This window comes from Mustela nigripes, unplaced genomic scaffold (assembly GCF_022355385.1).
Source record: "Mustela nigripes isolate SB6536 unplaced genomic scaffold, MUSNIG.SB6536 HiC_scaffold_88, whole genome shotgun sequence".
NCBI classification, from domain to species: domain Eukaryota; kingdom Metazoa; phylum Chordata; class Mammalia; order Carnivora; family Mustelidae; genus Mustela; species Mustela nigripes.
Window position 1 is genome coordinate 1 of NW_026739502.1, and position 17230 is coordinate 17230.

Here is a 17230-nt window from a genome sequence, read left to right on the forward strand (position 1 = left end):
CAAAGAAGTAAAGGTGAATATGTCATATATGTACATGATCTCCTGAGAGATATGAATGGGTATTTTCAAATGAAAAACCTTATTACTCTGTAGTTCGGCAACTATCCTTTAAAGAGTGTCTCGGTCCTACCATGGGTTCTCTCCACTCAGCGCCCCTGGGCCCGGGCAGAGGCTGACATCGGGGCCAGCCCGTGAAGAATGCCCGCAAAGGGGTGTCCCGCCATTGACCTCGCCCCTCAGCTCCGACTCCCGGACAAGGGTTTATGCCCGCGGTGACAGCAATGCCACGGACCAAGTCGTTCACAGCCCTGTTACCTCCAATGACAGCAGGGTCACTTCTGTCAGCGCTAACTAAGGGCTCACCCGGGTCTGTCGGTCCAGAGCCACCTACAGCAGAGAAAGGGAGAATGACAGAGACAGAGGGAAGAGGACTTTGGTGACATTCGCAAACATCTGACAGGAGAGCAGAGCGCGCTGCGTGGGCGGGAAGGAGCAGGAAACCCAGACCAGAGCAGGGCCGCGCAACCCCACCGAGGGCCTGGGCAGCCCCGGGACGCAGACCGGGTGGAAGACCGTGGGCAGCAAGCGCCACTGCGGGCGGAGGGGCACGCACCTGTGCCACTTGGAATTGGGAGTTTGGCCTCCCGCGCTGGGGCTCTGGTCCCCTTGGACTCTGCGCACTGGGAGGCGGCGGCCACGTGTCCGCGCACGGTGACCGCGACGGGGCCGCTGGGGCGCAGCGCAGCCTTGAGCGGAGTGGCGGGGCCGAAGCGCAGGGCAGACAGGCAGCCAATGAAGCCGGGCGCGCCGGCCCGCAGCGTGTCCGGGTCCGTGCCGGGGGGCTCTGCGGGCAGACAAGCAGGGCACGCCTAAGGGTGCGGGGGGCGCAGGCCTGGCCCGCGTCTGCAGGGCCGCCACCAACCGACCCGCCCTCCAATCCTCTGCCCTTCCTCCCGTAGGGCATGACGCAGGGCCGTCCCTGCGGCCCCTGTTAGTGACCGGCAGGTGCCAGCTCTGCCCGCGGGCAGGCCGCAGCGACCCCAGGTGCAGTCCCGCCCAACAAAGGATTCCACCCTCTGCTGTTGCCTATTTCAAAGATCACGGCATATTTTGTAACAGAATCTGTGGCCGGTTATCCAGGCGGTCGCAGTGAAATGTCACCCGCGTGGGGACAACAGTGCTCTGGGAATAATCCCTAGGGCGGCTCTAACCTCCCCATTTACACTTGACTCTGGCCCCTGTTCTCAGTCCCACAGAGTCCCCGCCCCAGCTGCAGCTACCACCGGGGAGCCCCACCTCCCGCTGTCTTTCCCCAGTCACAGCGGTGGGCTCTGCCACCTTCCCCCAAGTCTGGGCTGGCTCCCTGTCCTAGTCCCTGACCTGGCTCGGATCTGACCGAGGTTAGTTAGCGGGAGAAGGGCCGCGACGCACCCATGAAAGCAGAGCACCAATCCCTTCACCTCGAGGACGATTAGCCCCTACACTGCACTTGCTCAGTGAGCCCCAAATCTGACCCGGCCCAGTTACGTGCAGGCTTCGGACGTTTCATGGATGCGCAGGGAAGCCGCCTCAGTGTGGGGACTCACGGCATCTGCATCTGATTCCCTCCCTTCTTCAGTGTGTCCACTAGTCCACCAGTGTGTCCATCTTCTCCAACCAACCATACACAGCAACCAAGAATTCACCCGGTGCCTTCCACAGGCCGGCCACCATGTGGGTTCATTTGCAGAACTGAGAATTTAATGCTCGCAATGTAATACCGCCAGAGTATTTATTCCTGCTGGAAGCCAGTTCACATTAGATTTCAGAAATATCTGAATGTCTCTCACGTGGGGCGGCCTGGATCCAGGCTGGTCACAGGAGCCCCCTTTTCAACAGGATATTCTCTCTCTATCCTGCCAGTAGCTTTTGGACATGTTGGTAATTGCTGGCATGAAGGGAGGGGTAAATGGGGGTCGTTACACCATTTTTAGAATGAATGCTATGCCTTCCATAGAATAGATGCGTGACTCTACAAGTCTTTTTGGTTAGCGCGATAGCAGGTCTTTAAGTTCACCCTGAGAATCTCAGCTGTGATCCCTCCCTCTTGATGTTGTGGATAAACTCTTAGGGGGTAATGTTTACTTCCTTTGAGTTTTTGAGGGGTGCTCTAAGTGCTATGTAAAAGACCTCTAAAAGCAACTAAAATGAGGGGCATGTTTACATTGTTACAATCCTAATAAACAACTCTCTGAAACACACAGCTTTCTTGGCCAGGCTGATTATATGAGGCATCAAGGAGGCTTATGTATGATGAATTCCAGGTAGATTCTTACAGTGAAGTAAGCGAGCTGGAGACAACTCAGTTGAAGGATCATTTTAGGTTAAAGAGCTCTTCTGGGGCACCCGGGTGGCTCTGCTGGTTAAGGGTTGGCCTTTGGCTCAGGTCATGACCTAGGGGTCCTGGGATTGAGCCCCTTCGTGCTCCCTGCTCTGCGGGGAGTCTGCCCTTCCCTCTCCAACTGACCTATGGCCACCTCTAGCTCTTATGCACATACTCTCTCCCTCAAATAAAAAATAAATAAAAATAAATAAAAAATAGAGTTCTTTACGGGTTACTTTTTTTTTTTTTTTTGCATTCAGACAATATATATTCATTCCATAAAGAAAGGCATCCTTGCTTGAATATACTTAAAAGAATATCAAGAAGAACTAAAACAGGAAAATGCTATGATAGTAACATAGGACTACCACAATGCTAAAATACTAAAAACAAAAACAGAACACCACAGGCCAATTAAAAGTCCCAGCCACTGAGCCAAAAGAGGAACCGGACAACACTCGCTTTCCTGGTCAAAGTCTGACACGAGCGCTACCAGGCTAGGGTCACAGAATCAATCCTGGGCAGACATGTATCTTACTAACTAATTGGACTAACTTTGTGAAATTCATTTTAAAGGTAAATTTAAAAATGTCTATAGGCAGTGCTATTACTCAAGAAAGGAGTGCCAGTACAAGAACTTGTACTTGACATTTATACATACTTGTGGATTGTGGGTATGGGCATGTGTGGGTGGGCTCATGTGCGCCCATATCCTGTTATTAACCCCATAGCTGTAGCCATGACTTTGTATGCGTATGGGGTACCAAGATGCATGCAAGTTTACTGCTCACTGCTGCCTTCGTATTTTCCATCCTAAAGTCATGCTTGTGATTCGTTTTTTGACTGGAATAATTCTCTAGTATTTTCCTTAGATGGGAGGCACGGTTCATATTTAATCTCCATCCTTCCTTGTTATTCAAAATATCTTTTTTTAACCTTGTCAAATACATTATATGTTAGATGCTTGCATTGTGGCTCATTCCTCAGCCATACTAACAATGATCCACATCATTTTTTTATCCCGCTGTAACAAATGAGAAGTTAGATGCTGATGCCACAATCATTATTTTTTCATTGTAGTAACTTCTGCCCGGAAAGTTTGGAGGACTTTTCTCTGTGGGTTTTGCAATTTGGAAATTTTCCCAGTTGTATGCCTTTTCTCGTCAGAATTGATGTGTACTTTCAATCTGCAACTCAAGTTTTCCTTTAGCTCAGAGAATTTTTTTCATGCATAATTACTGTCTGCTTCCAGTTCTGTTTCTGGATCTCTAATTATCCCCATTAGGTTTTCTCTTATTTTCCCTTCTAATTTCTCTCTCTTAATCTTTTTTTCTTTGCGGTTTGTAATATTCCAGACCACTGTCTAATGATAACCAGTGATGATTCTCTCCTTCAGATAACCCTGTGAAATTGTGAAGACCCGTATTTACTTTAACCCCCAGAGTTGGTGTGTGAGTTTTTCAAGTGTCTTTGAGTGCCAAGTCTCATTGCAGTTGTGTTCTGTCTTCTTCTTTTGTTTTTTTTTTTAAGATTTTATTTGTTTATTTGACAGACAGAGACCACAAGTAGGCAGAGAGGCAGGCAGAGAGAGAGAGAGAGATGGAAGCAGGCTCCCCGCTGAGCAGAGAGCCCGATGTGGGACTCAATCCCAGGACCCTGAGATCATGACCTGAGCCGAAGGCAGCGGCTTAACCCACTGAGCCACCCAGGCGCCCTGTTCTGTCTTCTTTAATGGCTCTATTTTGATGTGGGAATTGTAGTTGTTGTCTTCAGTCCTCCTCCCTGTCTTCTTAGGGGCAACATCATCTTTTTAGCCATTGATTTATCGTTCTTCTAATGAGAACTCCATGGATGAGGATCTTAGATGGTATGAGGGTCCTAGCAAGCTAGAGGCTACATCTTTTCTGTCCCATACCTGGCAGCATACCTGCAGGTTCATGATCTGGCCCCAAACAGAATGTAGGAAGAAGTCTCTCTCTCTCTTACCATGGCAGAAGGAATATGGCCCAACCATTCAGCCCATCTCCTGCTCCACGAGGGGCACTGAGGATAGGTATAACCATGCTAAGCAATGCTGACCTTCCCTCTGGAAGTCAAACCTTTTTTTTTTTTTTTTTTAATTCAAGATAAATGACATAATTAGAAAACAAGTAGAAGACAGACTTTTCCAGTCCATCTTTCCAACAATTCAGAGACAGGAGGCCCTGATTTTCAGAGTGAGAAAGAAGTGAATGAATTATTCCTTCCTCCCCGAAACACAGGCCCACGGAGCACCAGGCTCTCCCAGTGCTTGCAGCTAATACCAGAGAAAAAATCAGGGGGTAATCTGGTGCCCTATGCACTCAGAGTGAGCAATGCTAGTAGGCGCTTCCTGGAGCACTAGTCCTTAGTATATAATACAGACTCTTTGTGTAATGACAGGTAGGCAATCCCCGCCACTCTTTCACCCAACAAGATGATTACATCAGAACTCCACACAATCGCTGCTCTTAGTTCCTTAGTCGTCTTCACAGTTGTGCAGCCACCCCCCCCCCCGATGTGTCTCTGCCTGTTTCAGCAGTCCTGAACCCTGAGCCCTTCCACTTCTCTCCCCCCACCTCCCATCACACCCTGTCCTGGAACACACTCATTCACACTTCAGAATAGACACCCGGTTACAACTCATCACTCAACATCACTCACCATCACTTCTCCCAGCTGTGTGTGCAGAAGAGGCATTGGCAAAAGAAATGAATCTGTAATACTTTTTTTTTATATTGAGATACAATTCACATACCATAAGACTGATCTTTTTAAAGTATACAATTCAAGGGGATTTTGTATATTTACACAGTTGTAAAACCGTTACCAGTATTCACTTGCAGAATCTTTCTATCTCTCCTAAAGAAACCTAGTGCACATTAGACTCCACATCCCATTCCTGCCCCTCTCCAGCCCTGGGAAAACATAAACTTCCTGTTTCTATAATTTACCTATTCTGGACATTTCATCCAAAATAAATCACACAGTAAGTCACTTTTGGTATTTATCCTCATTTATTTAACATCATGTTTTCACCCATTTGTAGCCTGTGTTGCTACTTCATTACATTTTATGGCCAATATTTCACTTTTGTTTGTGGCACACAGTGAAACACTGGCATGAAACATAACACTGTATCACTTAGTGGTCAGTGGCTGGGGCTATTCCCATGCTGGGTTATTAGTGGAGAACACAGCTACAGGGATTTATGTACACCTTTTGTGTCTGGACATATGTTTTCAATTCTCTTGGGTATATACCTAGGAGAGGTCATATGGTAACTCTGTGTTTAACTCCCAGATAAACTGCCAAACTGTTTTTCCACAGTGGCTACACATTTTACATTCCCATCACCAATGCACAAATACTCAAATTTCTCCACCTCCTCCACTTGTTATGGTTTTTTAGTGATATCTTGTGGTTTAGATTTGCATTCCTTTGCTGGCTAATGATCTTGAGCATCATTTCATATCAGTTTTTGGTAAATCTTCAAAGAAATGTCTTTGATTTCAGCCTTTGACCAGATCTTTTGACCATTTTTAAATTGGGTCATTTGTCATTTTCTTTGGTTGTGAGAGCTCTGTATATACTCTGTAAAAAATTTCTTATAAAGTTGGAGCAAACAATCCTAAAATTTGTATGGAATCAGAAGAGACTCTGAATTGCTAAGGAAATGTTGAAAAAGAAAAACAACTGGGGGCATCATGTTGCCTGATTTCAAGGTTTTCTACAAAGCTGTGATCCCCAGGTCAGCATGGTACTGGCACAAAAACAGTCACATAGACCAGTGGAACAGAGGAGAGAGCCCAGATATGGACCCTCAACTCTATGGTCAAATAGTTTTTGACAAAGCAGGAAAAAATATACAATGGAAAAAAGACAGTCTCTTCAATAGATGGTGCTGGGAAAATTGGACAGCTATGTGTGGAAGAATGAAACTCAACCATTCTCTTACGTCATATGCAAATACAAACTCTAAATGGATAAAAGACCTCAACATGAGGCAGGAATCTATCAAAGTCCTAGAAGAGAACATCAGCAGTAACCTCTTCGATATCAGCCACAGCAACTTCTTTTAAGATATGTCTCCAAAGGCAAAGGAAACAAAAGTGAAAATGAACTTTTGGGACTTATCAAGATCAAAAGCTTCTGCACAGCAAAGGAAACCATCAACAAAACAAAGAGGCAACCCATGGAATGGGAGAAGATATTCATAAATGACAGTACAGACAAAAGGCTGATATCCAAGATCTATAAAGAACTCCACAAACTCAACACACACAAAACAGACATTCATGTCAAAAAATGGGCAGAATACATGAACAGACACTTCTCCAATGAAGACATACAAATGGCTAACAGACACATGAAATAATGGTCATCATCACTAGCCATCAGGGAGATCAAAATCAAAACAACATTGAGATACCACCTTACTCCAGTTAGAATGGCCCAAATTAACAAAACATAAATAATGTGTGTTGGAGAGGATGTGGAGAAAGGAGAACCCTCTTACACTGTTGGTGGGAATGCAAGTTGGTGCAGCCACTTTGGAAAACAGTCTGGGGATTCCTTAAGAAATTAAAAATAGAGCTACCCTATGACCCTGCAATCGCACTACTGGGTATTTACCCGAAAGATACAGACATAGTAAAAAGAAGGGTCATCGGTGCCCCAATGTTCATAGCAATAATGACCAAGGTTGCCAAACTGTGGAAAGAACCAAGATGCACTTCAACGGACAAATGGATAAGGAGGATGTGGTCCATATATACTGTGGAGTATTATGCTTCCATCAGAAAGGATGAATACCCAACTTTTGAGCAACATGGACAGGACTGGAAGAGATTATGTTGAGTGAAATTAGTCAAGTAGAGAGAGTCAATTATCATATGGTTTCACTTATTTGTGGAGTATAACAAATAGCATGGAGGACATGGGGAGTTAGAGAGGAGAAGGGAGTTGGGGTAAATTGGAAGGGGAGGTGAACCATGAGAGACTATGGACTCTGAAAAACAATCTGAGGGATTTGAAGGGGCGGGGGTTGGGAGGTCAGGCTACCAGGTGGTGGGTATTATAGAGGGCATGGATTGCATGGAGCACTAGGTGTGGTGCAAAAGTAATGAATATTGTTATGCTGAAAATAAAAAATAAATTAAAAAAGAATCCAGGGCAAAAACTCCAGCTTCACTCTTCTTTTCAAGATGGTTTTGGTTAATTGGAGTCCTTGCATTTCCATATGCATTTAGGATCGACTTGTCACTTGGACTTGGATCGGAATTGTATTGAACCTGTAGATCAATTTGGAGAGCACCACCACCTTAGCAATGTTAACACTTCCAGTCTATGGACATGGATGTCTTTCCATTTGTGTGAATCTTCCTTAATTCTTTCCAGCAGTGCTTCATAGTTTCCAGTGTATGTGTCTCACACCTCTTCTGTTCAAGTTATTCCAAGGTATTTTATTCTATATGATGCTACTTTAAGTGGAATTTACATTTTGGTCTTCATTTTGTTTTTGTATTATTCATTGCTAGTATAAAAATACAATAAATTTCTGTATGTTGATCTTATATCCTTGCTCCTACTGTGAACTATCTCCATTAGCTTTTTTCATGGATTCCTTATAAGATCCCGTTCTGTTCAAATAGACATAGTTTTACTTCTTCCTTTTCATTCTGGATACTTTTTACTCTTTGTTTCTTGCCTTGTAGCCCTCACTCAAACCTGTACTACAATCCTGAAGGAAGGTGGTGAGAGTAGACATCCTTATCTTATTCCTGATCTTAGGGAAAGATTTCCATTATTTTCCATTAAGTGTGATGCCAGGCATGGGGTTTTTGTAGCTGTCTTTTTACATGCGAGGAGGTTTCTTTCTATTCCTACTTTGTTTTTTTGTTTTATTTTTTTTAATGAAAGCACAGTGGATTTTTTTCAAATGCTTTTTATGTGCCTATTCAGACAACCATGTGGTTTTTGTCCTTTATTCTATTAATATGCTGTATTACATTGATTGTTTTTATCTGCTGACCCAACCTTAAATTCCTAGGATAAATCTTATCTGGTCGCATATGACAATTTGTTTGTGTTACTGGATTAGATTTTACTGGATTAGATTTGCTAATATTTTGTTGAGGAACTTTTCATTTGTATTCATATTCTGAAATTATATAAACTTTTGTGTCTTCCACCCTATGACTTTCCTCCCAAATGAGATAAATTCTTAGGCAGAGCACAGCAAAGACAAAACATATGTCACAGAAGTCAATGGAGCTTTTAGTATCCAAACTGTAGTCTGTCCATGAGGGCATCAGTAACCCCCACATATTATTTATAACCCAATTCTAATATATGGAGTTCCATTTCAACACAAGATCCTTCAGTGGGTTTCTTTTCCCCACTAAGGTTTAACTGTATGACTGTACTGACTTGAACTACATTCAACGTATTGCACTCTTTCCCAGGAGGGAAGAGAAAGGCACATCTTTACTCTGCACCCTTCAAAACAGATTTTTGTTTTGGTAATTTGGGGATCTTTGCTATTGTTGTTCTTTAATGCACAAAAGACAAAATCCACAGAATACCATTTACACAAAAGCCTTTAGAGAGATAAAACCTAATGAAAATGCCAGGACATCTTACTGGGTTGTTGTATTTTAAAGCTCTCATACTTCAGGGTTAAGAGGTCACATCCAAGTCAAGACTGGACAGAAAATTAGAAACCTAATGATCTGCACTTAAACTCGGATTTTACTGAAATTATTTTATAGTAACCAGGAGCACTTGACCTGAGTGTCATTGTTAATAAGACCACTGAAGAATGGGAGCTCACCAAAATAAGTGGAGGACAGCTTGCCATAGCTTGGGACAACTGTCTTTGGAAAATGAATGGCTCTTCATTAGCCAGTTTCTTGGTCTATTTTATGCAACTTTATGAAAAGAAGCTCAGCTTCTATTTCCCAAATCTGAACATGAAATAGTCATCTTCTCATAGTTACTGCTAAGGAGAAGCTATCCTAAATAAAGTTATCCAAAACACGATAAGTGTTATTAGCCTTTGATCAAGATGTGTACCTCTAGGTACAGATGAAATGAATATTTATGATTTTATTAGACTCAGTTGCTTCAGGCAATAAACTTCATTGATGAATTTCAACTTCAATTTCTAAAGCCTGAGAGAGATGCTTTTTGACTAGACCATTCTTGAATAGAAACATTAACATCTTTGATTCCATGCTACTGCTCTCTACAGATGAACTTTCAGGAAAATAAAAATGTATATGATAAAATGTATTATTCTCCTTTTTTATTAAATGACTCCCTTTATATAAGGTAGTTTAGTTATTAAATCAGTTTCCATAACCCATGATGTATCTTTTTACAATTAATACATTCAAAGCTAAATTGTCTTTTAAAAATGTTTGTCAATTTCACACTTCCGGCTGACAACTTCCTACCTTATGCCACAGTCACTTCTGAAACTGCCTCATCTCTCCTCTCAGAGCCAGAGTCACTGAGGGCAGGCAGTTAGTTGTGTGTGTTATGTTCCTTTTGTTCCTTGACCCTATCTGTCCTCCTGGCTGGGAAGAGTGCCCACAGAAACCTGCTCCAGCAACAAAGGAGGGATGACTCTACTGGGGGCAGATGGGCCATCCCTGCACTCACAGACCTCACCTGCATGTAAGTAAGCTGAGCTCTGAGGCTTGCACACCCCTAAGATGATCTACTCCTCACTCTGTTCAAGCCATGAATGGTAACTGTCAGGCCAGAGAGTGGAGCTCAGTAGCATGTAAAAAGGGAGCAAATTCTTTTCCACTTGGATATTAAAAATTCCTTTCCACTTGGATTGTATAAAAAATTATACTATTCAGCTGACAGCTGAGGCTGGGGTTCCATCCCACTGTTCTGTGAAACTCAACTAAGCTCTGACTTTTTAGTAACTTCATAACCTCTTCCTGCTAATTGTATACTGTTATTCTCATGGGTCAAAGCCAGAGGAGAACCTTATCTCTTTCTATTGTTTTCCCAGTTCTTGTGGTTTTTCTATACTATGTCACTGTTTTTGTTTTGTTTGGTTTGGTTTTGGTTTTTAAATTTATTTGACAGAGAGAGAGATAGTGGGAGACAGAACACAAGCAGGAGGAGTAGGAGAAGGAGAAACAGGCTTCCCACTGAGCAGGGAGCCTGATATGGGGCTCGACCCAGGACCCTGGGATCATGAGCTGAGCCGAAAGTCAGATGCTTAATGACTGAGCCACTCAGGCAAACACCCTCCCCCCCCTTTTTTATGCCACTGTTCTAAATAGAATGAAAAAAAGAAAACCTTACTGGGTGTTGTATCTAGATGATGAATCTCTAAATTCTACACCTGAAATTAATATTACACTATATGTCAGCCATCTAAAATTTAAATAAAAACTTTAAAAAATAAAATAAAAAATCTACTAATATCACAAAACATGGATGTCCAGAAACACCTAGAAAACACACCTGAATTCACGCATTAGAGACTAAGCTATTCCCCTCTCTTTCCCATGGGCTGTTTGAGCTACAGACTTCTCCCAGCACTTGAGGGGAACAACTGTGCTCATCTGCATTTCTGTGCCAGCTGCTGGAGGCCCACTCTGCACGCGCAGAGGGGGCAGGAACGGCAAGCCACAGCAAAGCCTTTCTGCCAACACATCATGGGGCCTGACTCTTTATCCACACTAAGGCACAGTTAGAAAGCAGGAGCACCACTTTGGCCCAAAGTTGGTATCTATTACATGATGCCAAGACTGTTTTCACAGCAAAGAACCCCGGGACCCTGCTTCACTGGCTTAACCTGCAACTGTAACTCCCAGGACCAACACAGAGCTTCCCATCCCCTCTACCATCTAAATGATGTGCATCTGCATTTACCATTTACAAGGACACACTGCAATCTGCCCCATTTCCTCTGAAAAATAAGAACTTATAATTTTATTGCTCATCGTCTTTTAGAAAAATGTCACCATTTTAACAGTTACTGTGCTTCTCACCCTATTTTGAACATGGGCTCGTGGGCTGTCTGTAGATTCCAGCATCTATAGGATGTTTTATGTGCCAGGGATGGAAGAAATGATCAAAGAATCAAGGTACAAATGGCTGAAAAGGTAGTAAAAAGTCCATGAATTATCTCGGACCAACACAGCCAGATGAGTGTCATGTACCAGAGCAGAAATTCTACCCAAGACTACAAGAGGATTTCTCCCAAATAACTTTAGATATTGATAGCACATACAGTTTACAATATAAACAATTAAAAGGAAAAGAATACCTTTCAAATTTTATTTTTATTTCAATCTAGTTCTTGGTGACAAGGGGGAAAACAAAGGCATAAATAATTTGATGCTTAAGTATTCTTTTACCAGCCCTAAAGCAGGTGTGGGGGATTTTCAGATCCTGACCTTCCAGGGGTAGCTGGGAGCACTGAACACATCTCAGAGCAGAGCCCAGCCTACCACCAACACATACTCACTTGCCCAAAGACAATGTAAGTCCTTTCTTCTTAATATAAATCTATATTTGCTGTTGGGTGATTTCTGCATTTGACCCCTGATTAATATACAATTGTAAATGTGACAGCTGCTTTGATTTTGCCTTTCCCCAATTGTTAGAAAAATACCAAGTTTCATTCTGCTTGATTACCAAGTGAGAGGGCACATGTGGAGACACTTCTCAGGGGTCACTGTGGCTCACCTAGCAGACAGCCCTCCCTGGTGATTACAGGCACACTTGGACAAAAGGGCTGCTTCTACCTTGATTGTCACTTGCTGGGAAACCATGAATACGACAAGGAGCTTCTTTCAGCCTTATGACCCCTTCCCCTGTTTGCAACCTGACACTTCTGATCCATGTCAGTGGGTTGGGTGTGCTCTTTCTGACACTTACCTAAAATTGTCCCCAACATAAGGGATTTGACAGCATTGAATTCTGTCCCTGACGACAGGACAACTTGTCTCCTTGCATTCTGGTTAACCTATTAAATATTCCACGAGAAGCAAACATCAAAATGGTGAGTAATTTTGGTGGATAGGAGAATGGGAGTCTGAGGGAGACCAAGGAAAATGGTAAAAACAAGCCATACATTCGTGCTGTTACAAAGGTGAAATGGTTTCATAGCAATTGTTTCAATACCTCAGATTTCACACCACCCCATTGCCTATTCTATCCCCTTTATTTGTCCTCATGGTTTAGGGATCCGTAATTGGTACGATTCACAAAGAAATGCAATAAGCTATTTCAAACCTTAAAGCTTTTACTTATTTCAAACAGAAATTAGTAACACAAGCCACAAAAAGTATTACTGGCACAGATTCAATATATAAAGGTAATTCTTCAAAACCCAGTGACAATGAATAATTGAAACATGGAGGCTTTTAAAAAATGTATTCCCGCTTTCAGCAAAATCTTGCTTTTCCCCTTGTGTTTACATTTCTGACACCTTTGCTCTTTTGTACTCAGATGGAAATAGGCTCTCATTCTCGTCGGAACATCTCCAGTAATCGCTGGGAGAAACTGGCAATATTCCCCGACCGACGAGGACAGCTTGGCATTTTCAGCGGTCAGATATTAACAAAAGCCCTGTCAGCCTCTTGCTAAACAAACTAATGACACTGCTAAAGAAAACACTTTGATAACATTTTCTGTCCTCAAGACTTTCTGGGAAGACTGATGAATGTGTATCTCTGTTACTAGGATTTATTCTCAAAGCCTTGCTGGAGGTCATACACTGAATGCCACAGGTTTGGTTACTGTGGCTGCTGTGAATCTATCTCTTACCTCTACAGAGACCACCGCTGCTTCTCTGTGAATCGTCACCTGGTAAAGCTGCCCATCAGCAAAGTTTTTAAAACCAAAGTTAAAAACATCAGGTTCTTGGTGCCTGTCCAGCTTATACCTGATCTGCAAACTTCCTAAACAAGACCAAACAATGACATTTTTAACTAAAGTGGAATTTTATAAAAGCCATCAATGCAGGTTCTAAAGCACATTTTATTTTTATTTATTTCCTATAATTTGAATTTATTGAGCATTTGCTTAAGGACACTGAGAGTCTCTATTCCTGGAAGAGTGATCGTTTATGTGCTATTCCAGGGCTGAATTCAGAATCCGATTACACTATTTTAAAAGTCAAGACCAAATGGTCTTTCCCCAAGTTCTTCCATTTTCCTTAACAAAAGGAAAAAATTCTAAGTTAGGCATATGAGAACTCGGAGCTAGGCTTGAAGTTAATTATTCATGTGGTATTCATAGTATTAAATGGCAAAGCCTCAAGCAATATTGCAGTAACATTCAGTTTCTATAAGCATCACTTCTTTTAATATGACTTATTTTAATGCATTTTAATGTATTGCTGACATTTGCATAAAGAATCTTTTTGCACAACTAGAATTTTTTCCCTTATGTTTCTGCCATAATCAAGAAACAGAAGAAAGACCAGTGATTTGCTACAACATCTAAATCTCCTGATGTCCTTCACAGGGATGCCCACTGCCCCATAACCCTGTACTGCCTGGAGAAGATCTTCCAGAAAGTAGGTCCCTGCCCTTCCACCCTGTGAAGCAAGGTTACAGCTTGAGCTAATGCTTCATCTGCAACGTCTTGGAAAGACTTGTGGCCATGAGTTGGGTACCTCTCATCCCACTTTTCTTCGTATGTAGATATTGCCATGAATGGCTTCTCAGCCACTGAAGAGTAAAGAACAATGCTATTCATGTGATGCATAGGAATCGTGGGTTTTAGATAGCTTAATATACTTCTTTACTTTGCTAAGAAGGAGGAGGAAATATTTTCCATGTACAAAGTGAGCTATCTTGTTTCAGAGTGAATTGCAGAACTAATTTATTCACATACAGATGGAAAGACTTCCCAGAATAGCAAGAAGCCTAGCAGCACATCAAATACCTAAAATGATCAAACTTTCATGGAGGGAATGTATCTTAAATATAATCATGGAAATGTGAACTTTAGTAATAAACACTTGAGGGTTATCATGAACTAGTGTTACAAGCATGGCAAGCCATGCAATTGTGTTTCCTTTTCGTAGTTAAACACCTAAAGGGTCCCCCTCATTGTGGTCCTTATTTTCTAATTCAGCCTCCTCATTCTTATGATCTCGACACTCACCATTGGGGGTGAGGATCACAGACAGGTACTCCTCGTAGAAGGAGCTCACATAGAGGAGTAAGCTGGGTGTCCCTGTGGTCCGGAAGCTCAGTGTGGCCATTTCTCCAGCCAGCGTCAAACTCTCATGAAGTAAAGTTGCAGAGGAGCTCAAATTCTTGCTGGTGGTGTAGTTAGAATGTCCGGAAAGTCGTAGATAACAGAGGAGCCAATTCCAAAATACGCAGAAATCTCTGGAATGACACTCATTTTTGTTATGTTAGCACGAAGTCAAGGCAAGGCTCTTCTCTATGTGTATTTACACACTATCTCTAACCCTTAGTCTCTCAAGACAGAAAACAAGAATGTCACACTTAGCTGTTTTTTTTTTTTAATTTAGAAATATTTCTTTCTTTCTTTCTTTCTTTCTTTTTTATTTTTTATTTTTTTTTCAATTAAAAAGGTAATCAAGTATGGATAAAAAGATAACTTATCCCCGTGTATATTCGCATGATGTTGAACTGAGTAACAATATTTTATTATGGCCCACAAAATGCTTCATCTCAGAGTTACACAGCATTAAACGCCAAGTGTGAACATATACTTAGAGTTATTGTCCATCTCAGTGTCACGTGAATGATGCAGAATCCAACAGAAGTCATCACGAGCTTCTCAAGAACAGAATCATAGATGGACAAATTTGGGAGAGAAACAACTCTCCTTTAGCCAATCAGAGAGAACCGCCTTATCCTTTTGTAGAGAAAGGGTCAAATGCCAGAAACAGGAGGCAAAGACCAACATAGGGTGCCTCCCTCTCCCCATCCTGCCCAGGGCACACTCACCGCTCTCGCAGAATGGCCCATCATAAGCAGAGAAGGCACAGTCACAGGCAATGCCCTTGGGTCTCTCCCTACATCTCCCTCCATTGCGACACAGGTGTCCATAGCTGCTGCAGTGTCCCAGGCAGCCTGGGTCCACTCCTGGCGTCATCCTGGCCCTTTCTTCCAGGTCCAGGGCCAGCCCATTCAACTGCAGTGACCGAATGCACCCCAGGAAGCCTCTCTGTCTGGTGGCTGTCCCGCCTACAAGGAAAACAATTACAGCCGTGCCCTGGGGGTCTCGGTGGCATTTCCAACGGACATCCAACTGTGGCCGGACCAATCCCTTCAGAAAGGCGACCCACCCGAAGCTTTACAAACACATGCAATTTTGAAAACCTAGGCTGTGATCTCATACTAAGAATCATCAAATGGTATCGAATAAGCCACGGATGGAAATATTTTTAAAATTGAACTTGGTAAATATTTATTCTAAAAAGTACTTCTTCAAGTTCTATTTAGAAAGATTTTTACAGTTTAAAGTTGCTTCCTTCATTAAAAAAAAAAGAAAGAAAAGACCATCTCTCCTTTTTAAAGTTTAAGTGTATAAACTGTGATGGGCACAATAAAGTTAAATAGTTGAAAATCTTTGCAATATAATACATATTACAAATTTGTAACATGCAAATGTATATAAATTGTATAGGGTTAATATGTAGTATACATTATAATTCATATATGCATTTGTCATACATATTTTGTTATGTATTTGTTATACGCTTGTTGCATATAATATAATGCATACATTACATATAATAACAAATTATATATGTAATACCATCCTTTCTTAGAAATGCTCCCATTAACAATGCCATGAAAAGGGAATTGAGGAGCTGGCAAAGAAAGAGAAAGCAGGGGTGACATTAAAATCCAGGCTCAGGCCTGCCTTGCTCCAGGCTGCTGGCTCTGAGGTCAGGAGGGTAACAGTCACTGAACACTGAGTAGCTCTCTATCATGCCTCACATGAGCCTAATCTCAAATCTGGGGGTGCGGGGGTCACCTGGAGTGCTTGCTACTCCTGGGCTTCATTCCCAGGGATTCTGACTCGGTGGGCCTGGGACATAGATCAGCATTTTCCGCCAGCTTCCCATGCTCTGGAAACATTGTTTCCATGAGGATGTCAATTCCATGTAGGTGTTCATGTCAACTTTGTTCCTAGAAATTCCATTCCTTGGTCCTCAGGATTACAAATCAGAAAACAGAATTGTTTAATTTGAGTAACAGTCTGATGACTTGACGTGAAGCCTTGAAGTTTTCTGTATCATGGGTTGTGCGCACACACACACACACACACACACACACACACACAACTACCTGCATTGTACAGCCCCCAGAAGCTGTAGGTGTCCTCTGGCAAAGCAGACTGCAGGCTAATCTGTGATTTAGATTAGTTCCTAATTGGACCAGCTCCTTATTTACTTGAAAACACATGAGAAATGACCAAGGAAGAGTTAACTCAATTGTTTGCTTGCTTTCCAAATTAGAATAGAGTTATCTGAAAAGTAATGTAGCAAAACTTATCTCTCCCTTTGAGAAAAAGAAAAAAACATGGATAAGGAAGATGTGGTCCATATACACTATGGAGTATTATGCCTCCATCAGAAAGGATGAATACCCAACTTTTGTAGCAACATGGATGGGACTGGAAGAGATTATGCTGAGTGAAATGAGTCAAGCAGAGAGAGTCAATTATCATATGGTTTCACTTATTTGTGGAGCATAACAAATATCATGGAGGACAAGGGGTGTTAGAGAGGAGAAGGGAGTTGGGGTAAATTGGAAGGGGAGGTGAATCACGAGAGACTATGGACTCTGAAAAACAATCTGAGGGGTTTGAAGTGGT

At 42.4% G+C, this 17230-nt stretch overlaps 1 protein-coding gene across 1 annotated transcript in view; it reads right to left on the reverse strand.

Moving 5' to 3' along the window:
• Nucleotides 1-67: 67 nt before the first annotated feature.
• LOC132008328 (contactin-associated protein-like 3) overlaps nucleotides 68-17230 on the reverse strand; it is a 32191-nt gene continuing 15028 nt past the window's right edge. The window contains 7 exon segments of the mRNA XM_059386860.1: nucleotides 68-387; nucleotides 614-844; nucleotides 12296-12383; nucleotides 13187-13320; nucleotides 14534-14705; nucleotides 14708-14763; nucleotides 15352-15591. Coding sequence (XP_059242843.1) covers nucleotides 83-387; nucleotides 614-844; nucleotides 12296-12383; nucleotides 13187-13320; nucleotides 14534-14705; nucleotides 14708-14763; nucleotides 15352-15591 — 1226 coding nt within the window. The 3' untranslated portion in view covers nucleotides 68-82.